The 25251-nt window shown below is 38.4% G+C and overlaps 1 protein-coding gene across 1 annotated transcript; it reads left to right on the forward strand.

Annotated features, from left to right (window-relative positions):
* Window positions 1-775: 775 nt before the first annotated feature.
* Window positions 776-24811, forward strand: LOC139713145 (uncharacterized). Its single transcript, XM_071624895.1, has 6 exons — window positions 776-885; window positions 18896-19020; window positions 20376-20488; window positions 21351-21453; window positions 21983-22110; window positions 24401-24811. The coding sequence occupies exons 1-6, from the start codon at window positions 776-778 to the stop codon at window positions 24809-24811; spliced, it is 990 nt and encodes a 329-aa protein (XP_071480996.1).
* The last annotated feature ends 440 nt before the right edge of the window (window positions 24812-25251 follow it).

Below are 25251 nucleotides of genomic sequence, written 5' to 3' on the forward strand. Positions count from 1 at the left end.
TTTGTGAAGAAATGTTGCTTTGCAGCACACAATAATCAAGCATCTGCACTACGGTTCGGAAAAACAATGTTCATCTTTATGCAAATATAGCGATTATGCACTGGTACTTTTATGTTACATATATGCAGCTAAAATTCATGTTGTGGTGTAAATGCATGGTCCAGATCAGCCCAGATTTCAAATTTTTGGCAAACAAAAGTTAAGTAACAATACTGAATGCAAACAATGTTTACAGTGAAAGTGAAATTAGAGTACCAAGGGTACAATCACAAATTTGATGTGGTCATGTTATGGTATCAATGTTTTGTTTTGTTTTGTTTTTTTATTTGGGGGCTTTTTATCGCCATTTGCATTATCACTTAAATGGTGTTAATCTCCTATTTTCTTGGAAGTCCAAGTTTAACGATGACTCCTATCAAGAGTGAGGATATCACATGTTTACACATCATCTGAGACCGAGGAAGTTACTGTCTTCCCCCTAAAATGGTCCAGAAAAGTCAAATTTCCTCTTCCTTTTGTGCTCATAACAAAAGATGAATTTTTATGTTATACACATTGCAGAACTCAACATGATCAACACAGCAACATATATTTTGTGACTCCATGGGAGCCCACGTCTGACAATCCGATGGCATTCTAACCGTGCCAACTTTCGTCACGCGCGTCTCAATTTCTTCGAACCCTCGTGGATCCGCTCGCTCTTGATTCAAATGATTCTTTTCAAAACAAATGTCTCCTCTGGGACAAAAATCTTCCGCCGAGTTCAAAGTCAAGGATGAACATCACCACCTGGCCCCCTTCCCTGCCCACTCTCCCCATGTGGCTAGCCCTCTGTCCCCTTGGTGCGGGGCGGGGGCGGAGTAGAGGCAGAAAGGTGGAGGATGGGTTTGACGCATCTATCAACTCCGACTTCGTTTTCTTTTTTGTCCTTGCAAGATGGCCTTGGGCATGGACTTGGATGATGAAAAGACAAGACAAAAAAAAAAACAATAACGGAAGAGCAAATTCTCCCTAGTATTAAGAAGGAATATAGATTATGCACAATGTTGTATTAGCACTCCTCAGCACATAGAAGCATGTCTCGTTCACAAAGTTTGGCAGTGATTTTGCTCACCCAAGGAGTTCAGTGAGATGCAATTTCCCTGAAACATCTCCTTTTTTTTTTTTTGAGGAGTCACTGTAAGACAAATCCAAAGCTTTCTTACACATTTCTTATTTCCTTTATAGTACCTACCACAGTCCTTAAAAGGGGACTTCAAGATCTGCTAAAATGGTTTCAAAATTATGACGCATCTATGTGAATGATTTTTTACGTTATAATTTTCTACTTTGGAAAAGAAAGTATCAAATGCCTTCTCAGACTGAATCTTTATATCCTCTAAAAAAACTAAAAATTTGTCGCATATTTCACGGGACCTGACACAGGTTCTGTAAAGTCCCGTCATATGACCAACCCTACAAAAGTATTCGATGATGCATAAATGCAGATTCGAGATCATGCTCAGCATTTTGCTTTCGATTCAGTCCAGCTTTTAGAGATACTGAACTGAACATAAAAGTAGTAGAGTACAATCAGAGGAACAGAGCAGTGAAAACTTTTAATCAAAATCAGTCTAAAAAGAGACAGAACAAATTTTGGAATTACGAAGTCTCGCATGTCTTGAGGTACCAGCGACCTCGGTCATAACTTTAATATTCCAAGCTGTGTAATGAAGTGCACTTCTTAGTTCTGTTCACTTCTACATCACATACAAGAATAAGTAAGAAAATTAGAAAACTTGCTTGTGTCAAAAGTGTAGTTAGGAGAAAAAAAAGGAAGGTGTTGGTAATACGTAGGTGAAATCTACAAGATAGGGAGGGAAACGAGTATAACAGTCACACTGAGCCATCAAACTGCCTTGATCGCGACGTAATCTAATAACGCATGGAGAAAAAAAAAACAGTTTTTGTATGATAAGCATTATCTTTGGTTTTTTTTTGTGTGTGTGTGTGTGCGTGTTTTGAGGGGGGATAGGAGAATCAGGAGTGTAAAATGAATCATTATCATAAACTATACTAATATATCGAAGCTGGCACGCATAGATGAAACAAGGTGCCAAAAACTGTGTAATCTTTATTTGGCAAACACAATTTAGAGAGAGATGTTGTGAGCGAGAAGAAATTAGCAGGTGGAAGTGACATATTTCAGACTAGCACGGAAGAGGTGTACTTTAAAGGGTGTGAACAGTTCTGGTCGAGGTGAGGATTTAGTTTTCAACGTTTTACAAGATATTCAGAAACCACTCTGTGAGATGTCAAAGAGCATGCAATTCTATGGGGTATCAACAGTTTATTTGATGAAAATCGGTTTTGAAATGGCTGTGATATCCAAAAACAAGGTGAAACAAAGATATCCTAATAAAAGGCGTGGCCTGTCGCCTTTTATTATTATCACTTTTTTGGATATCGCAGCCATTTGAAAACCAATTTTCATCAAATAAATGTTGAATCCTTCTTAAAATTACATGCTCTTTCATATTTCATAAGAGGCTTCTCATTACCTCACTTAGGAATGTTCAAAACATGAATCCCCACCTCAACCAGTACTGTACAGTCCCTTTAACAGTCATGAGGAAGACCATGAGTTAAAAACAGTCAGTGATCTCACCTCTGTCATGAGTAGAGATATGTTGCAATGCAACATCTACACTGTAAGTCATGTCATCATTTCGTCATCACGAAGTATACTATAAACATTGATATTTTTGCACAATCAACTTTTCGTGCTTTGTGGCTCAAATACGTATAGTGAATTGCATGCTGTTGAAAATTCATAATCTCTGAACAGAGAGTCTGACATCAGTTTTCCTCAAACTTCGCTGATTAGTGTTCTCTAATATTTTTGCATTCGCCGTTCCCACACATGATGTACATATATATGGGATAAATTTCTCTTTAAACTTGCCTAAAAAAAAAAATCTAAACTAATCTGCACCATGGACAGCCATTTTCTAAATTGCTAACTCTAAGAGGACTTAAGCATACATACATCAATTCCCACAAGTTTTACCACAACGTGGGATGGGAAGAGAAAGAAAGACAGAGAGAGGGGGAGAGAGAACTCGGGCGCTGTGTGGCTGGAAAACTTCTGAGCCAGGATTTATGTTACGCTTCAATTTACAGGTATCGATCCGTCTCTTCCAGAATGAGGGTGATGTCAAACATTGGCTGGGGGGGAGAAAAAAAAACGGAAAAGGGTGGCATACCGGCCTCCGGAGGAAGAATTTCTTTACTGGAAAGGGGAAGAACTGCAGAGAAACCGTTTGTGTAGGAGTGATGGAGAGAACGTAGGAAAACAAATGCAACATGGGAATTCTCTTTAACTAGTTCATCTCGCTATAACACTTCAAACCTGCCTTTCTCAAATTAAGTTTGGCTTCAATTGTACACTGTATTCCCAACTTTTTTGTTCACTGAATCCCACACCTAAAATATCTTTGTATTTTTTTATATCATAGGGGAACAGCACACACAACTTGATTTCTGTCAAGATTTGACAACAGCATCTTTACCCTTCTGGGATGCACAATTTTCTGTCCCTTGACAGAGAAAGCGAGTATTATTAATGGAACAGTCGACAATGTGCCATGATCTTTTCTACATATTTTTGATTTCCAGATGCCAAAGGAATAAAATCTTCACAGCACTCTGCGTCAACTGCACACACACAACAACAAAAAAATGCAAAAGGATTCTTCCTGAGCCAGTTGCCATAGATATTATTCTATCGAGTATCAAAATATATCAATACAGGCTACACAAGAGACAAAAACAGCACATGACTGGAAAGATACTGTAATACTATGCTACTGGTAGAGATAGCTCGAAGGCTGAAAAGAAACTACAGTGCTGTGTTACATCTTTGCAGTAATAATCAATGGCTGCTCTTTGAAATGAAATCTACAATGCAAGACTCATTCTCACATTCCCTTTGAATGCTTTTCATTCTTGGCCATGTCAATCCCATACTTGTGCACATTTTTGCAGCTTCCTTTAGGATTCTTCTATTCATGTTCTACACCATGCTTTTAGCTCTTCTCCAACCTTTTTTCTCTGACCTCTTTCCCACTCTCATTCTCTTCCTATGATTCCCTTTCTTTCTTCTTTTTCCCCTCTCTCTCTCCATTTCATCTTTATGCTCATCTGTTGTTGCTGTTGTTGATGATGCTGTTCTTGTTGTTGTTGTTGTTGTAATGCAAAGGTAGACAGTGAAATATCGGAGGCAAAGCAAAGTGAAGACCACTTGACACAAATATCGACACGAACGTGCCGCTCGTGACTGTCGGCACAAACCGTATTGTTCTCCTCAATTGACACCATTGCTCAAGCGAAGCCAATAAGCCAATATGCATGATACCATACTGTATGCCTTGTTCAACTGCCTAAATAATCTTCAATACCATCAATCTTATAAAATGTAACACTGCAACAGCGATTCTGTTTTTTTCTTGGGAGGCAGATCTCTGTGTCACAACCAACACGCAAAGGCTTTTCGTTAAAATTTGTGTCCCTTTTGCTTACTCGAAAAAATACATTCCTCTTATAAGCTGGTATATTGTAGAGGTAGGTAATTCAGATCTTTCCTCATGATAATAGATTTGAAAAATTATTCATGATGAAGGGGGATACCTATGCTATACTGCCCTACTTTGGCAAAAGGAAGCAAGCGACAAAAGTGACATTTCTCGTAAAAGAGCAAAATGTGTCTGTCAGTTACACTGACGTCAATGGACCATCATGATGTCTTAACTAACATATCTCTTAGTAGGATGAGTGTTTCTGCATGAAATTTGGCCTGGAAGAAGAGGTCATTATGTGGATTATAAAAAACATCAATAACTCAAATTTGGATGGTATGTCACTTGCTTCCTTTTGCCAAAGTAGGGCAGTATAGATTGCCAATAAATTTATTGGGACCCCCAAAAAAATTCTAACCATTTTCCTCTGTACAAAGGGGTGTGCATTCTTGAGTGACATTGGGCTAGTTTTTTATTTCCTTTTTTTTTTTTAAACTCTTGAGGTGTATTACCAAAAAAGGTTCAACACATAATGTTGGGAGGCATTTTTCTTCAACCATGCAAAATTTTGTAACATTTGCAAGAAGGATATATAGGACCTTTTACTATTAAATTTGATGACCATTGTCAGTGAATGTCAGTAAACAAGCTAGTCTTTTCCAAAGATTCATAGAAAACTGGCCAAACAAGACGGGAATAGATTTGAAAAGCTCGGACAGAAGACTGAGGTTACATACACTCGAGGTGACCTGAGGTTGAGAAACCTTATCAAAACTCCTTTGGTGGTTGAAACCGCATTGGAGAGTGACCTTCTTGCGCTAAGAAGAGATGCGTTCAAGTCTTTGGTTTGTCATCTCTCATGTTGAAGCAACTTTGCTTGAAAAATACTGAAGAGTTGAACGCAATTGACATCCTTCAGCTTTTGCGAGGAACACGCAGACAACTTCCAAAGATCACCTGGGTACATTCCGAACGAATACTGACGACACCGACCCTTTAACTGTAAGACAAACTTTGAAAATGCCTTCAGCATCAGATGAAAATGTAGAGCGATTCTCCGCAATCTTGTCATCATCAATCGCTCCTAAATGTCGGCAGAAGTTTGAGCTCAATTTTGATGCATGCTCTTCTGCGACTAACTGCCAACCTCGGATGGCATTTGATGGAAATTCCATAGGATGTTAAAAAAAAGCAGGGAAATGGGAAGGATATAGAAAAAACAAACAGGGTTACTGCCCTTGGATAATATTTCCAACAGAAAATCTTCTCTTATTTCTTCTGTTTTACATCTAAATTTTGCCAGACGACAGCCCCAGGCACCAACATGATTGTATGAAGCAAGAAAAGAGGAACATAAAACTACTATGCACAATGCTCGTACACCACACGCTCGCTTATATAACTGCTGTGCCACAGCCATTTTCATCTCATCCTCAGAGACTTTGCCCTAAACAATGTCAGCATGCAGAGGGTTAAAGTGAAAATGCATTTCCTTTATTTTCAATACCATTCAATGGATTTATTTCCATTGAACAAACAGTAATAAATAATGAAAAGTATACAAGGAAAGAAGTATTAGGTATAGAGTATACTGCAAAATATATGCACGAATGAATGTATAGTATTATAAAAAAAACGCATACATTGCACGGATGACACTAAGAAGTAAATAAAGTGATAGAAAAGAGTGATCCACTAAAAAGCAGAGCTTGTACGGCATGGATCACACAATGAACAAGCTGCAAATAATATATTTATCCAAAACTAAGAATTACAAATGTTAAATAATACGTTCAACTCTGCTTGACACACAGTGTAAAGTCAAACCAACAAAGCAAAGAAAATGAATCAAGATTCAGAGACTCCAACCCAAAGCACCTTCTGATCTGGAGATTCTCCCGCCTGAAACCCCTAGCAAACGGGAGACTCCAACTTGCGCACATCCACGAGCACAAAGTCCTTTGCGGTCTAGGGTTCTAGATGCGCTCTCGAGCTATTTAAGGCTTATTTTTCAACATACACTGAAATTAAGTAAGAAATCATTTCAAGCGGGAGAAATTCAATCTCAAGCGGGAGAACGGGAGATTCTGCAAAAATGGGCTTTCGGCGGGAGATCTCCCATCGAAAGCGGGAGAGTTGGAGTCTCTGAAGATTTGATCTGAAGATGAGAAAGTTATGGTACCATTTTTATAACTTCACATGGTGCCCAGAGAAGTGGTACTAGTTAAAGTCACATATGATATGCAAATTAGATATAACCATGTTGATGATGATGTCACAGTTTAACAAGTCTCCCACTCATTTTCACACAAATTTTTGCAAAATTTCCATCTTGTCATGAATTCAAGAAGAGGATATTCTAAACTTCACAGAAACTCGTTAAATAGATGTAGTGATACAGTAATAGAGACTATGTTACTCGGTGGAATAACTGCTAAATTACTGACAAAAAAGAACAAAATTATTCTATTCTGTTTTCACGTACAAACCTATGGGAGAGTTGTGAGGTAATGCCATTGCATTGTCAAGTTCACCTAGATGTATTGGTGGCCGATATTCCTGTTAAACTGGGAAACAATGTTCATGTTTTAAAAGTCTGTTGTATACTGTCCCAATTTTGTCCAAATCTTAATGAAACTTTCACTGTTCGGTATGTTTAAAAGTCAACTCGTAATCAGAGAGGACGTTCCCTTTAAACAAACAAAGCCTTCATTTCCCCCCTCCAGACCCTGAACAATTTTGGCCGACAGGGGAATACGCCTGAACAAACCAACTCCCACAACCCAGTGTAAACAGAGCCAAGGGGCTGGGTGCCTGGAGGAAAATGACAGGTCCCCAGAGCAATCAAAAAAAGAGGGGACAAAATGTGACACATAGCAATTGTGCCTCTAAGTCCACATCTACCTGTGACTCTGTCACGGACTGCGCCTCTTACCCGCCGACTCCGACCCCACGATTGTGTTACAAGTTGGGTTATCCCACCAACTTCCTTTCAATGACAAAATGCTCCCCTGCCCTGTTTGTGACATAGATTGCTTTCTCTCCCTCTCTTTCTCTTTCTCTCTCTTGTGTAAACATTCTCTCTCTTTCACTCTTTCTTTCTCTCTTCTTTCAGAGACTTCCTCGCTAACTTTCAAGAAATTATGCGTTCAATTAAAAGAAAGGAAGGAGACCAGACGGTGTTTTACGTCATCTCACGTTGTGGTAGGGATGGTGACAGAGTTTGCAGAATGTTGTGTTAAGGATCGTGAGAGAATTTGTGGAATAATGCTGTAATGGTAACATTCCACAAAATCAAATGGGAGCATATAATATTTTACATATCAGCCTACACTCTGAAAAAGTGTCCAATCACATTTTTTTTTTTTTTTTTTGGGGGGGGGGGGGGGGGGGAAGGGGTAACAGCAAAAACACTTTGTCCCCAAAATTCTAACAATCAACTCTTTGCCCCTGACCAAAATTTACTACCTATTTATTTTTATGATCCATACGCTTACAGAGTGTTCAGACGCAAAAAAATTATACTAGAACGGTATAGCTATACCAAAACGGTATAGCTATACGATGAATTTATACATCTGAATGCTGTCTAACGAAACGAAGTATAACAAAACGACGTACAGGTGTATACGAAATGATGGTCAGAGCATCGTTTTGAACAAGAACTCGATAACGAATCAACATTCCATCATGTCCAATGTGCGTCTGAACAAATCGCGACCATAGAACGGTACAACTGGGCGGGGCTTAATGGGAGCGCGCATGAAAGGTAACCCCACACCCGTCACTCATGACCATAACAGAATGCACAGTGAGAAACTGCACATCTATATGACGTTTTCCAGAACGGTCGAAATTAGCATCTGAACGGTCTGTCGGCGATACAATGATTCTTTATACGTCGTTTCTCTATCGAGTTTTGGTATAAACTGGCTTGCGTCTGAACAGGGAGTTTGTTGAACATTTGACTGGTCTTCAATCTCTTTATCAGCGATCTTTTCTACTCTGTTGACGGACATTTTTTGTCATATGTGTAGCTGAAATATTTGTTCTTCTTTTGATATGATGCACTTTGCCCAAATGGTTCTTTCAAAGACTTGCATTCCATGAAGTGCTTTAGAAGTACTACAAGTTGAGAAGAGTTGAGCAGTATCGCATGGCTAATGTTTAAGGGGAACATTCAAAGAAAATTACCACTTGGCACAAATTTATATGCGGTGTTTATGCTAGATCTTGGAAAGGACAAAATGTAGGACTTTTGCTCATTCCACAATGGGAATGAGAAAATTCATACAATGTCTGCAGTAATGCAAGCACTTTGGATGAATTTGGGAGAATTTGGGAAAATTCAGCAAAGGTTTTACTGACGTCATAAAACGGAACAATCTAACAGCAGCAGATGACGTTTCCCAGCTAAAACACAAATCATAAGTCCATTCACTACTAAAGAAGAAGAGGTTGAAGTACTTTGAATTACGCTAATTGTGATATTCCTTGAAAGAAAAGGTGGCACAGAATGCTACTATACCAGTGCCCAGCTTAGAAACCATCGCTGGAAAGGCATACAGTATATATCTCAGATTTAAGAATGTAAGAGCCATCACGTTTTAAGTTTGAAAAGTCCATTTAACAATGCTGAATGTGAATGAACAGCAAACCACGCGGCATGGCAGAGCGACCGAATGCATAACTCAAACAGTAGCAAGGCCAAGCGAATGCTGACAATGACTTTAACAAAGTGTTCGGAGTGGGCAAGTGCATGAGTTACATGGAATTTTACCTTCTATTTTAAAGATTGTCATTACTGCTGATGTTCTTAAAGCAGATCATTCAAAATGACATGGAAAAGCATTAAATTCATTTCGCATTGATATGGCATTTATCCTGGTTGAACATCAATAAAACGCTCACGGAGGAAAACAGCTACACATTTGAACCTTTGCATTGTCTATAGGATGTAGTCTGCTTTTAGTTGCTGATTTCATTCACTGATGTCACAAATATCAGGTGCGTTCTGCAAGTTTCGGTAGGTTTTTGAAATAAAAAGGTGAATGGTATTCTCCACGCTTTATGTCGCACAAATCTTTTCTGTGAAATCTGGAATTGTAATAACTGGGGCTGGCTTCAACTCTATTTGCAATTTCATGGAATATCATTCATGTTTAATACATTATATCTTTGAATGTACAGTTTAAGAAAGGTTCCCCTCTTGACCGATCGAAAGCTACCTCTAGTCCCAGGAGCGTATTAAGACAATTACCCCCCCCCCCCCCTGCTAAATACTGGTTAGTGATAAGGTTACAGTAAAGATTAGGGTTAGGTTTAGGGTTAGAGTTTGGGTTAGGGTTAGGTTTAGGGTTAGAGTTTGGGTTAGGGTTAGGATTAGGTTGAGAATTAGGATTAAGATTAGGGATAGGGTCAGGGGAAGGATCTGGGGTAATTGCCCTAGACCCCCCCCCCCCCTTCATATTCATATTCACTGTATGTATTTTTGATCAATGCATTTTATTTACATATTTTGGTGGGGTTTTTTATGAGAGTAGAAATAAAGATTACTGTTACCATAGTTTTTTTTTATTGACTGTAACTATGACATTTTGAATGGCTGGTAGAAAAAAACAACAACAAATGTTACAGGGCTCTTCCGTCTTTCAATTGTGTGCATGCCGATTTTCACCAAACACATCACTGGGGAAAATACTGCGACGAAGGTGCATGCACGGAGCCATTCATCCCTTCATTAGTCAAATTATCAGATAGATCTGACATTATCCAGAAATTTGCTACCAATTCCCTTCAAAAGAAAACCATGATTGTTCAAACGAAGCTGCGCGACAGCAGTAGACTTAATACTGCTGGTAGCCAATTTAGTTCAGAACGATCCAATATTCAGAATAATCAAATCAAATGACGAATTTGCCCAGCATATTTCAGATTGAACCAGTGTGTATGACTGAAAGTACTTAGTCCACACAACCATCCATATGTATATACATGAGCGAATGTAGAATCAGCCATATACAAACACATCTTAATTTCTGAATATCATGTTTTTAAACTTCTGGCTAGATATTGGTACTTGTATTGCACACTTCAAGTTGACAAATTCGAGGGTGGATGTTAAAGGGAACCCAAACCCAAAGAGCAAGGTGAATTGAGTGAAGGCAGCAATATTAGTAGAACACATCAATGTAAGTTTGAGGGAAATTGGACAATCGATACAAAAGTTATGAATTTTTAAAGTTTTGGTGTTGGAACCGCTGGATGAGGAGACTACTAGAGGTTATGATGTATGAGTGGACAACAATATAAAGAAAATATAAAGAAAATTCCACAAAAATTCACTTTTTTAGTATTATGAAAGAGCACTTGACTAACTGCCTTCAGAAATCAGGGGGAATAATTGCTAACCTTAACATACATCAGTATCAAGTTGATTGAATGTGTAATTTTCTTGAAAAATGAATTTTCAGGAATTTAAAACTTCCAGTTTAACCCTTCCTGTGCCAATGAGTCAAATGTGGAAATTTCATACACAAGCATATGAGCAGGTAATTTGATGCAGCATGCAGAGGGATAGTAGAAATATAAACAAAGTCAATCTTATGCACACACTGCTATGACAAAGAGTTTGGCCATGACTTTAAAGGGATGGTACAGTATTGGTAGAGATGAGAATTGGGCTTTTAACTTTTTGCGAGATACCAAGAAAACACTTATGACATAGTTCAAGAGCATACCATTTTAAGAGGAATTCAAAGTTTATTTGATGAAAATCGGGTTTGGAATGACTGAAACATCCAAAAACAAAGTAAAACAAAGCGATCGTAATAAAGTGTGGGTCCCACTCTTTATTAGAATAGCTCTTTTTTGGATATCTTAGCCATTTCAAAACTAATTTTCATCAAATAAACATTGAATTCCTCATAGAATTACATGCTCTTTCATATTTCATAAGAGGTTTCTCACTATCTCACCAAAAAATGTTAGAAACCTGAAATTAGGTCTCAACCAAAACTGTACGATCCCTTTAATACTGTAGCTGACATAGAGACAACTGATGTATGCAAACGAGATGGCTAATTTCAAAAAGTATACAGCATGTGCAGATGGAGGAATGGGCTTGGTACTAATTTACTTTAATATTTTAATACAATAGCAAACAAGGCTTTAGCGTACTATAAGCTTTATTACGGGAAAAATCCACTAATTTGCAAACATTGGAAACCAAGCTATTGGAAACATTAGGCAAAATTTTCTGACAATATAATATGGAATCTGTGTATTGCATATCCACACATTGCATGCTTTAGACTAATGGAATACGCATTTGGTATCAAATGTAATATGGTAGGATGAGATTTAGTGAATCCTTTTCAGGATTAGCTATATGTTTTTATTTTTATCTATACTTCCTTTTTAATGAATTTAGTTCATATTGAAAAGTGCCTTCATGGATTTGGCTGTTCTGGAATTGAGCAGTCTGCTGCATATGAACCAAATGATATATGACAGATATGGTTTCTTAAAGAGAGCTGGGAAAATTCGTTCATAAATGATTACGAGTAAACCTGTCAGCCAAGCAGGTTGAATGACATCTGAGTGTTACTGTTTAAAGGGATGGCCTAGTTTTGGTTGAGATGGGGATTCAGCTTTTTAACTTTTTGCGAGATATTTAGAAACCACTTATGAAATACTAAAGAGCATACAATTCCAAGAGGAATTCAAAGTTTATTTGATGAAAATCGGTTTAGAAATGGCTGAGATATCCAAAAACATAGTAAAACAAAGCGATCAGAATAAAAGGTGGAACCCACCTTTTATATTAGGATCACTTTGTTTTGGATATCTCAGCCATTTCAAAACCAATTTTCATCAAGTAAACTTTGAATTCCACTTGGAATTGTATGCTCTTCCATATTACATAAGAGGTTTGTCATTATCTCACAAAAAAATTTCAAGACCTTAAGCATCTCAACCAAAACCATATCATCCCTTTAATCAAGAACTGTATGGACAGTGGAAGGGTGCATGGGGGGGGGGGGGGGTCAAAGGGGCTATAGTCCAGTTCCCTTCAACTTTTTTTAAAATTAATCTAATCTCCCACTCATTATCACACCAAATATCACACAAAATGCAATCTCAGTACATCTGCATTCATCCATTGCATTCTTCTTCCACTTTCCAAACATCCACACACACCAAACAGAATATGATACTTGCATCTGCATTCAAACCTTGCATAATCCTATTTCTCTATTTTCTATGCCAACCTAAATCTCTGTCATATTTCATTACAGTTCAATGCACCTTTAAAATAGAGAACAGCACAGAAAAATTATTGTATCTGAGCAAAGGCCCTTTCCGTAACTTGCAAGCATTTTGACACACTTTTTCTGCTGGATGACCATATTGTATATGGTACCGTTACCGACTGATCTCTTCTGTGTAATTGTCAGAACACTGAACTTTTATCATCATGCAACATCTGAAGCAGAGTTACCTATTTTTCTATATGCACAATCACATTCAATGGAGGGTTCAGGTTTTGAAAACACTGTCCATGGAGCAGGATTGGAAAATTCAGTGCATTTCTTTGAAATTTGAAAAAAAAAATTAAAATCAACACATTCTTAATGTGTTTTACCTTTTAAAATAATGGATAGTGTTGTTTAATTTGTATGCAAACTTCTCTTCGCATACAGCAACACAGCTCAAAATATACAGGCTCGAGCCGACTGTGTTTGGAGTGTGTGTTGACACAATGCAGCATATTTCTTGGGGAATTTTAAACAAATATCCAAACATTTTTGCTGTGTTTTGTCTTTTATATTGGAGATGGTATGGATTACTTTGCCCAGCTGTTTTCTCTTTGTTCAATACAATTTCAACAACCCTAGTTTCACTGCATGATAGCATTGGGAAGTCTACTTCATGAACAGGTAGCAACAACTTCTACCACTCTCAAGCATATCTTTTGAAACACGGTTCCTGATCATATTTCGCCTCTCCATGTATCTTTTTTTTTTCTTGTCCGCAGCTTTGGCCCAATTCATATGACACATGATAAGTCCATGTCTGTGCTGCCACGGAGTGCCACAAAAGGATCTGCGCCATCCGATTCCAATGCATTGAGCGCAAGAGAGCGGTCCTTTTTTCTTTAATATATTTAGAGATACGCTCCTCTTCCGCAGAGCACACATGAAATTTTGAAGGGACGAGACCTCATCCCCTTCTCTCGCTCGGCACCACCGTGAAATCGACACGAAGGTAAATTTCACTCGCCATTGTATGCCGGACAAGTGTTGGTCAGATGATCACGTTCCATCAGATGACACTGAATGGACACGTTCCCCCAAATTCTACTCCAAAATGCACTTTCCAGCAAATACTCTTTCTTAGTGAAGTGTCATCCTTTCTCCCATTTTCTTATCTTTTCTAATTTTCTCTTCTATTCTTTCTTCTGTTTCATCAGGGGCACTTCAGCCAAAAATTAACATACTTTTCTCATTGTAATACTTGGTATATTTAGGAGTAAACAGAAATGATAAGATAGCATATTTTAAAAGAAGCCCTCCTTACCCCAAATCTCTGAGGAGTATGACATAATTGTTCTTTAAAATATCTCGCTCACCCAAGCTCCTAATTTTCAATAGAGAGTTGGATTTCCAATTTCTTTATCAATACCTTATCATCTCAAAATTAATGTTAGGGACCATCCACATAAAATACTGAAGGTTCATCATAAGGCGTGTCTTCATCAGCCCGAAGTTCAAACTAGCGGGACATTTTGCGGTCTTGGTAAATAGCCCGATACAGCGAATGTGCGTCTTCATCAGCTCGAACAACCTGCTTCGGGAAATTAGTCCGAAAATTAATGCATGCGCACTTTGCAATATTACTCTGCCTAGCTCCCCGTTTGAAAGTGGATTTCACTGCTCAAAATCTCCTATATCACCGTATGTACGATACTACAACTAGGGAGGTGAGCGGTACAGCAAATTCTTTCCAAAGGGATATTAATAACGCTACTCTTTTGTCCAGTGAGGCATCTTATGTGAAGTTAACAAATTGCAATGTTTAAACAAATCAAAAATACACACAATCTGCAAGAATCTTCAGCTAAGGAAGAAGTTTACAAAAAAACAGCTAGCATGCACGGCACTGAATTTTATTAGGGAGGTGAGAAAAATCACCTCCCTGGTTTTAATGATGTCAACAACAGTAGACCTACACGATCCTGGATGAATACACCGTGCGTGGGGGTAATTATACTACACACAATTACTAGCTTGTACATGCGTTTTCCATTGCCAGGTGGCTAACCAGAAGGGTGGAGGGATCGAGAAGATTTTGGGCTGATGGAGACGCACCCAAAATAGCGCGCTATTTCACGAATTAGCGCTCTAGTTGACGAACTAGACCAAGATTTTGGGGAAAATTTTCCCGATCAAATAGCGCGCTATCTGCATCTTCACTACACAGATAGCGTGCTATTTTGACATCGGACTAGTTTGGTAACCGCAAGATAGCGCACTATTTTGAAACTTCAGTCTGATGAAGACACGCCTTTAGTTTCTCTTGACTGAACACGAAGTGACCAATACTGGACAGAAGGCGATGGCATCGAGCACTATGATACCGGCTGCAATAGCAGTGCTCTAATGAATTGCCGTCGGCCTGTTATATTGGACAGGAAGGTGTGGGGCTAGACGAGAGAAATGATGGAGCGAGAAAATAAGAGAGAGGAGAGACGGGGGGGGGGGGGGGGGAGATGATGAGGAAAAACACCAAATGAAGACACAAAAAATCAATGCTCTCATCACAGAATTTGCGCAACCAGGCGCGAGCCCACTCCAGCCCCAAGGGCCACCCGCCCCCCTTTCATACGCGCCTGGTGTGCGAGGACTCGCACGCACCCAGTCCCCTAATCACTCCGTGACGGGAAAAACAAATGTTCGCACACTCCCGGTGCCAGACGACACACGTTTATGAATTAAACAAATCACGTTAGCCACGGGAAATTTCGCCGAAGGCAAGGGTGCGGGCGTCAGGATCGAACTTAATCTGATAACGGCAAGAGGGTTTGGGAATTCCAGCAACTGGGCATGAACCTTCTCATCATCAAAGACTTGAAATGTCTTTTTAATCACTTCCTTTCCTTCCATGAAAGTTTTTAGGTATCTATTTTCTCTTGGACATTGTCTCATGTATCATGGTCACCTCTTGAACATTGTTGCTGGGGTGACAAGACATTGTACCTCAAATTTTTGTGAAAATCACTTTTTTTTTGGGGGGGGGGGGGGGAGGGATTAATTGTAAAGTAATCAGTAAAGTGACGTCGTATCCAAATCCTAGCTGTCTTACCCCAAATATGAAGTCACCATGGCATGTCAAAAGAAAGGCGATCCCATTTGATATAGTGCTTTGGCTGCCATGCTTTTCCACTCTCCTGGACATTTTACATTTTTGAGATACGAGATGTTGTTGCCCAAACAGCAATACGGAATTACCAGTTGGTTGTCTGTCAAGACTAAGTTGTGTGGCACTAGAACTGATACTGGGTAGACTTTCTCAGGTAGCATCCGACAACTTAGAAGAACTGGAACAGCTGAGCCCATCTGAATGTTTAAAGTACAAGACCAATCTATCTTCCAGCTGACTGAAATGAATTTAGGAAAATGAAAGACAGAGCACGGCAGAAATTCTGCCGCCATTTCATATGCTAAATCTTGGCTTTCACAAAATTCATGAAATTAAAATGCATGCAAATATTCCTCATTTTACAGTAGTACAGTAGTGTGTTTTCTTCTGTGACCCAACACTGCCAGGCTTAGAGGTATGGGTATGTGCATTGCTTGCCAGAAATACCGCAGATTTCCTCAAATGAGAATGTGACTAAGTGGATTACTATGGTATCAATTTCCATGGTAATGGTCAACAGTGAATGAGAATGGTGAATGAGGATGTTGCCAACAATTAACAGTGGTATTCCATACCATGGTAATTCCATTGTGAATGCATCCTCTATGTACATCTCACATACACGTAGCATACCTCTGCCACGTTGATTATAAAGAAAATCCACCACAAGGTTTTTCTCCAATCACACTAATGGACATATGGATGGATGGATGGATGGATGAATGGATGAATGGATGAAAGGATGGATAGACGGATGGACTGATGACCTGGAAAACATAATGCCGCTTGTACTCGTTGGGGACCCACGTCTTCAACTCAAACACAGGATGTTGCCATTAGATGGAGTAAATGGCACCATTTATGGTACAGAGGCTGGCTGGAAGTGAATGAGCAGACGATCGTCCTTGCATCTCCCTGCCTACCACTTATCCTCCGTGAATCCCTCCCCCCCCCCCCCTTCATCTTCGTCATCGTAGTCATCATGGACATTACCGGTAGAGAGAATTCACGGTGCCCTTCACAGTACGGTGGGGAGGCGGAGTCAAATAAAGAGCAGAAATTGGCTTCACTTCCTGAATGCTTTACATTAATAATTAAACAAGAATCCCCTCATCTTAATCCAACATAATGTTACTGGTTGAAATAATTAATTGAGAGTGTTAATTTTTTATCCTGCTCTCCAACGTACCATGCTTAATTCGTGTCACTTCCTAAATACTTTACATCATCAATAGAAAAAGGAGAAATTTTGACAATCACAATAGGTGATAGGCTGATAGCGTATCACCTAATAAAACCCTCTTCACCTTCATTTTACATAATGTTACCAGTTGAAAGAATTCATTGCGTGTATTCACTTTCCTCAATCTCTCCAATGTACCAGAGGTGATTGGTGTCTCTTCCAGAATACTTTACATCATCAGTAGTTGCATTCACATTTGAGTTACAGTGGTATTAAATACCACAGTAATTTGTTGCGATCATTTTCATTAGTGAAATACCACAGTAATAGATACCGCGGCAATTCACTTAGCACCACTCTCATTTGTAAAATACTGTGGTATTTCTCGCCCAAGAGTAACATCATCACTTCAGCTAGTTTGCATCTGTATTTGCTGCTAAATTCCCAGCTTCATTTCAAATTGTGAAACTTTGAAAACTTAATAAATTTCTAACAGTATTCTAGGTTGATTATGATGGAACTTCTTCCTGATGTTCTTCTGGTATTACTCTACTGATTAAAGTCAAACTGAAAATAGGGTGGAAGTGTACTTTAACACAATTTTGAATATCACACCTTGATGCCTGGCACCGTTCAACTCTAGCATGCAAACAAAAATCACTACCTCTTAGATATTCATGGTGAACTCTCTACCTGACTACTCAGTAATTATTACTACAGATGTTTAGAGTTTAAAACATTCATGTACTTAAAGAAGTTAATGTACAACTTCTCAATATCAATTCTCTAAGATTTAATGGAGGTATATTTCTAGTTACAAAGAATGATTTATTTGGGACAGAATTTGAAAAGAAATCACAATATAGTTTGTCTAACATGCCTTTTGTTTTTCTACTGCTGAAGTATCTCCTACAACAGGAGTTACTGATGTCTGTTTTTATTGCTATTATCAAAGTTATCTGCACAGAACAACAAACAATTACGACTGGCACAAAACTGGGACATTGAACACTAGAGGGTTTGTCAAATAGTTGTCTGATTTATGCTTTTGAGGCGATGATAATACCAGCATTTGTCACTTTTCTTCAGCATGGACATTCATCAGTTCACAAAAATGACTTGCATTAGGTGTCGAAAAATGGGGACATCTTTAAAAGCCTGTGACATGATGGGGGGGGGGGGACTTAACAATACTTGAGACATTTTTCATCACGAATGAGTAATTGATAAACCTCTATCCTCTCCATCAATCATGCACCGTGACGCATCTAAGAAAAAGAAAACAATTTAAAAAATCAAACAAGGGGAACAATTGTCATAACATATGGCATAATGGAACAAGATTTAATGATAAATGTCGTGAGAAGAAATGAAAATTGCAGGTACATATCAATGCTTTGCACGGAAAGACAAAATACCACAACCATGTTTTACATGGTACCTTAAAAACTGGTACATTCTGCGATTGGAGTCATAATCAAAAGCACTTTTCTGTGGGAAGGGATTTCTGGTGGCGAGAGATCTTTATCTATCCAAGAGTTCCTTCATCGAAATTCAGCTCAACTCTTTGCCATTTATGACTTCGTGCAAATCTTGGCTTGATATTTCTTGATATTGACGATCCTGGTAAAGCTGTACTGGTGCCTGCAAGACTATTTCCTCCCACCACTATCGCCACAACAAATACTCTCATCATGTATCCATTGGTTGTGAAATATCTTCCTCTTCTCAGAACCCTCCTCCTCCTCCTCTTCCTCCTCGTCGAACGGCAAACACCTGTGGATGCATCTGATTTCGCGTGTGCAAATTCCTGCCCAGTTGTACATCCTCAACAGAGATTCTGCTCATCGGACATCGGTAACGTTGCATTCATGCGCATAGTCACACTCCTGGTTTTTGTTCTTACAACACAGGCATACATCATTCCTGGATGAAATGATGTCTTTTCATATCTATCAAAAAAATTATAAATCGTAATGATGAAGCAATAATAGAAGAGAAGGCGTCTATGGCATTCAATTTGTAAAAATTAAACTGACCTGTTAATCCTCCAATATATCACGAAGGAAGTGTACATGAAAAACGATCCACATTAAATTCTGTCCTTTCTCTGATATGAAGAGATAAAACTAGAATAATGAATCATTGTTCAGTCATGATTAAAGCAAGGTGATGAGGCAATAACAGACTTTTTTGCATCAATCTTCTGCAAAAGTCATGTGGAGAAGACTGCATGAATACATCTAATATACAGCTGGAATTTGGGATGTCTGATATTTGCAATTTGGACAATGAGGTATTAGCTCTCATGAATCAGATCCCTAAGTATGCCTGTGTATATGACAACTAGATGTAATTGTATTTTCTATTCAATGAGGAAATAATTGAGATTCACAATGAATTACCAACAAAATGGGAATACAATTGTTCTTTCCTCTTGATGCAAGTAAGGAAAGCAGTGAACTTGGAGAAAAATCAATTTCACAGCTTTATTAGCAGCAAGGTTCACCAGACCGGAAGATTAACTCTTTTTTTTTGTTACTTGTATTTAAGAGGCACACCATATCAAAATACCACTGTTATTGCATGCTACTCAATTGCCAATTATACTGAGAAAATTATACAATCCGAGGCACTCTCCTCCAACAGTGAACTTGTGACCTTTCAATCAACAAATTTGTTATTTCGCTACAAGGCAAGGCCATCTGATTATGTGTTCAAAACTTTGTCTTAAAAGGTTAATTCTCTGCAATGTTTGCACTTCCCACCCTTGCATCACATTTCCACGCTTATGATAATATACTCCCATTTATGAAGGCATTTTTTAAATATCAGTATTGATACAATATAAAAACTCTCTACAAATCTTCTTGCTAGAAATGAGCTGGTAGCAGATGATGAAGCCAATATCATTGCTATGGATTACTTGCAATGGTACAACAGTATCATTGCTATCATCATCATCATCATCATCATCATCATCATCATCATCATAATTCTCATGTCTTTATCATCCTAACCATTTAGACTATCACCATCATCATTCCGTTACCAAAAATTCTTATTCTTTCAAATCATCAAAGTCTTTTCCATCATTAATGCAATATTCGTGGACGTCATCATCACTGTCATTTCCATCTTCCCCCTCATCATCATCATCATCATCATCATCATTATCAATCTAATTTTCATTCCTTTGTTCCTTTTTTCAGCATTCAAGGTGAATGTGACAGCCACTGCTTTTGTGAACGAACACTACCAGCTGGTGTTCTATGCTGACAGCACGCACATCAGGTATAAAGGCGTGGTCGTCGAAAACATGAAGGTACAGAATGATCGCAAACTTAATCAATATTTGGATGCTCATCACCATGTGCCCCAATTCACCCTCATAAAACTGATCGATGGTACCTAAATTGATTGCATTCACAAACAGGAGAGTTTATAAGGACAAGTATGAAACACAAATAAGATGAGATTATTAAACCATGAGATTGCAATTATAGAAAGCTGAATCAATCAATCACGTGAATATTTTGATAATTCAGTTCTTTCAGAGAGGACTTTTGTATTAATATGTGGTGAGCATGGCATGACAGTTTTCCAATAATCAATTTTATTCAGCTCCAGGTATAATGCAGGTTCTAGAGAAAGCAGAGCTAAGCACACAGCAAACACATGCCTGTCCACACAGTATTTTTCAAAACACCTTTGTATGATAACAGTGTTAACTTCATATTATTTGTTTGCTTGTTTGTGTGTTTGTTTCAGAAGGGAAAATAGGGTAATTCCTCAAGGCATTTGTATGAAACTGGTATTGTGGATAGACATCTTTAAATTGCTGCATTTCATCTGGTTCTCATTTGATTTGGATGGTTTACAATAGTTTAACACGGGCAAGAGGCTTAAATGATGTCTCTGGATGCACTTGACCCATATAGCATGTATGTTTGCATACGAGGGAATATGGCTGTGTACATCACAAGCAGTTTGGCTGATCTAATTAGTTAATCTGTATCTTGTGGCTTAAAAGTAGCTGGATGAGCGGAAAGATGGAAGAAGGTTCAGAGTCTTGTATTAATTTTGACTTCAGTGTGAGGTTCATAACATACATAAATCCCTGGGAAGATAGAGAGGGAAAGAGACAGCTCTTCCTTTGACCTCTGACCCCATACTTCTCTTGGCAGGGTGGGTCATGGATGGAAGCAGGGACGGAGATGACCTTCTACTCCCCAACCTTCAAGTGTGCCCTTCCCATGCTGCAGAGGGGAGGAATCTACCTCATAGCAGGTGAGATTTTCTCCGATCTCCAGATGGTTTGCTAGGAAGAGAGGTTTTATTAAAAGTCCTGTTTACCTTTGGGAGCAGTGATTTTAAAAATGTTCAAGATATCACTTTTGATGCACATGTGTAGGTCAGTAGTATCACAGTTAAAACATCCTACCATATAAAATTTTTGCAATAAAGTCTAAAATATATTAAAAATAAGATATCACTATTTTTCTCATTAAACCATAACTGTAGATGGTTTAGTCTGGAAACGTTTTTATTATAACCAGTGTTCACATTTTGTATATTTAAGAATACTTAACCCGTTGAGGATGGGCTGATTTTGCTACAACACGCATTTCCCATAGACCCTTGCCCGAGTATACTCGGGACTCGTCCTCAACGGGTTAACATTGATTATACTAATTCAAATTTTTACATTGGTTGTTTCTATCACTAACTCACATTTTAGAACTATTTTGAAGCACTAATGCTGAGTTTTTAGTTCATCTGCAATTGGTAAATTATGCCTTTAATATGATCTGCACAGGTCAAGTCCGGGATGGGATGTTGACCATCTCCCAGTGTGAAGGACTGGCCATGAAGTGGTCCAGTCTCACACAAGAGCAGCGGCAGGGGTTTGAGGGGCTCTACCAAGAACAGTGTCGCTCCTGTGAGGTAAGTGGTATCATCTTCATCTCAAACTGCACTACCAAATCACTGAAATTACTAAAAAACATACGACAGGAATTTCACCAATCATAATTTTCATTTTTAAAGGGATGGTATAGTATAGTATTGGTGGAGATGAGGATTGGGCTTTTAATTTTTTGAAAGATATCAAGAAAGCACTTGTGAAATGTGTAGAGAGCATACCATTCTAAGAGGAATTCAAAGTTTATTTGCTGGAAGTCAGTTTTGAAATGGACAAGACATCCAAAAAAAAAAAAAAAAGTCAAACAAAGTGATCCTAATAAAAGGTGGGTTCCACCTTTCATTAGGATTGATCTGTTTTGGGTATCTCAGCCATTTCAAAACAAATTTTCATCAAATAAACACTGAATTCCTTTTGGAATTACATGCTCTTTCATATTCCATGAGAGGTTTCTTGTTATCTCACTAAAAAATGACAGAAACCTGAAGTTAGGTCTCAATCAAAACTTCACAATCCCTTTAAAGTATACATGCCCCTGAGCAATAACTGAGATATTTTACAGCAAATATCATTTTCCACCCTTTTTAGAAGAATTTTAAGTTGTATGCTCTTTTGATGTCCTGGCAAGATTAATTTCTGAAAATTCCTTGTACATCATTCTATGACTGCAGCATGACAAATTGCTGGAGAGTTTCATCCTAAAAACAACAGTGAGGTTGTTGGTCCCTGCACGTCTACAAACATACTGATGCATGGCTAAAATACAAGCAAACAAACATATATATTTTGAAGGCCCACATCGCATTTAAGCTTAAAAATGTGAACATTGCACATGTCATTCATGCTGAATCAACTTTAGGTTTTTAATGTAAAAAAAAAAAACACTTTCCTATTTTTGTGAAGAAAAAGCATATTAAATGTCATTAAAAATACTATTTGGCAACCTTATGGCAGGACATGGAATTAAGCCACACTATAAATGTCATAAACTTTTTGATGGATTGCCCACTTCTCCAAACTACAGAGTGTTTCATTAATCTTGCTGCATTTGTTGAATCCAAATATATACGTTTAAGGATCTGTCCCATGTAATATGGACAAGCCATACTTTTCTTGACAGTCAAATTAAAAGTGCATGTTCTCTTCAAAACTACCATCACATTCTGACTGTGATACTACCATGCCATGAATCATAACTAAACAGTTGTGCTGGGCTGTTTTAGTGGGTGAACTTGTCTTGCTTTATAGAGCATCGAGGGCTCCAAACTTACTAGTTGCCAAAAATAAACTTAGCTAAAGAGGAGGTCTTAAATCTGACTCTCAAGACCTGTGTGAAGTGTGAAGTAGAAATGCCCTTTGGCCTAGAAGTCGGTTTAGGGTGGTTGACTCCATTTACTAGGGCAAGAAAGTATGGGAAATGTTTTAAACTCGTTAAAGGTACTGTTTATCATTAGGAACAGTGATTTAAAAATTTTTTGAGTTATCACATTTGTTGCACAATGAGTAGGGCAGTTGTATCGCAAAACATCCTACCATACAAACATTTCGCAATAAAGCCTAAAATATGAGGAGATATCACTATTTTTCTCACTAAATCATAACTGTAGACGGCTTATTATAGAAACGATCTTGTTATGACTACTGTTGATTATACTGAATAACGTTTTTACATTGTTCCTTCTATCCCTATCAACTCATCATTATAGAGCTATTTTGAAGCACTAAAGCTGGAATTTTGTTTCAGCTGCAAATGGTAAATAATGTCTTTAAAGATCTTGCAAGCCATGAAGTATTGATGCACTTGTTTGAGTTTAAACTGCATACTAAACAGAATCAATCAATATGAATATTGTCAAACTTTTGGTTTTGAACTATACCAAGACTACATGAATATACATACAAGCTGTACAAAGCTTCCTTCCTTATGAATGCACAAAAAAGTAAAGTTATTTAATGTTCTTTCCTGACCATCACTTTTGAGGGACTCAGTACGGTATAAGAGGCCACTTTTATTTATTTCTTGTCGATTTCTTAAAAAAAAAAAAACAACTAAAATCTCGTCACCTCATGCAGAAGGTTTGAATTATGAAATATTTATGACAGAGGGAAACCTTGTTATAATGAGCTTGCTGTCTATGAGGTACAGTTTCAAAAAGGTGGTGAATTTGGCAGTCCTGATTTTCCATTACAGTATGTAGCTGGTTTCTTTTTTTAGTACATTCCCAATGAGGTACTGGTTATAATGTCGCAAAGTTGGCTGTCCCAGCATCCTTGTTTCAATGGGGTTTTTCTATAATGTTTTCCAATCACCAGATTGAGCCAGCATGGGTGCAGAAGTATTACAGAGGAGAGGAGGACCAGGGGCAGTTCGAGTCCAGATACTGGAGTCGCCAGGGGTGCTTCTACAACCCCATCGCCTCAGACCGGTACGGAGGAGAGGACTGTGAGACCCTCTACTCCACCTGCGTTCCCATCAACCACAACGGTGGTGCACCCAACTATGGCTACGACCAGATGGGCGGGACCACGGGGTGCATGTGGAGGGACACGCCCGCCTATCAAGAGTGCTACCAGCAGAGGGACAGCGCCTGGTTCTTCACCGACAGGGCGGAGCAGGCCATCACCTGCCGCTCCCAGTGCAGTAACCTCCCCTCCAAGCAGCAGCGGTGGAGGTGCGTGGCGGAGGTGAGGAAACTCGAGAGGCGAGGTCACCAGCGGTGCTAAACATGAAACTTACGACCTTCTACCTCCAATTTGCAAAGTATCATGGGTAATCTGTAACTGAAATCTACTCATAGTAGTGCAGAAAAACTGTGTCATATTGCAACATATATTGCAACATTCAAATATAATTCATTTAGGTTACTAGGACTATTTTGCCCTCATATGGACACTTTGAAATGGGACATTCTTTATCTTACAGTAAATAGAAGATGATTCATTTATACTTATTCTAAGTAAATTGTGGTATATTTTCATGTTCTGTGATTATCAAAGCAAAGGTAGAAAGTAGTTTGAAGTGAACCTTTGACATGTGCCAATAGAAACTTGCAAAGTGATCAAATATTACTCTTACAAAATTCAGTACATCAAACCTCTTGTTCATTGGTCACAGAACAGTGGAAGGATTTCATTTTTATTTTCTTCCTGCATTTGTGCTTAAT

The sequence above is a fragment of the Diadema antillarum genome, unplaced genomic scaffold (genome assembly GCF_040938485.1).
Source record: "Diadema antillarum isolate AM-2024a unplaced genomic scaffold, OU_Dant_1.0 seq00001914_RagTag, whole genome shotgun sequence".
Classification (NCBI taxonomy): Eukaryota; Metazoa; Echinodermata; class Echinoidea; order Diadematoida; family Diadematidae; genus Diadema; species Diadema antillarum.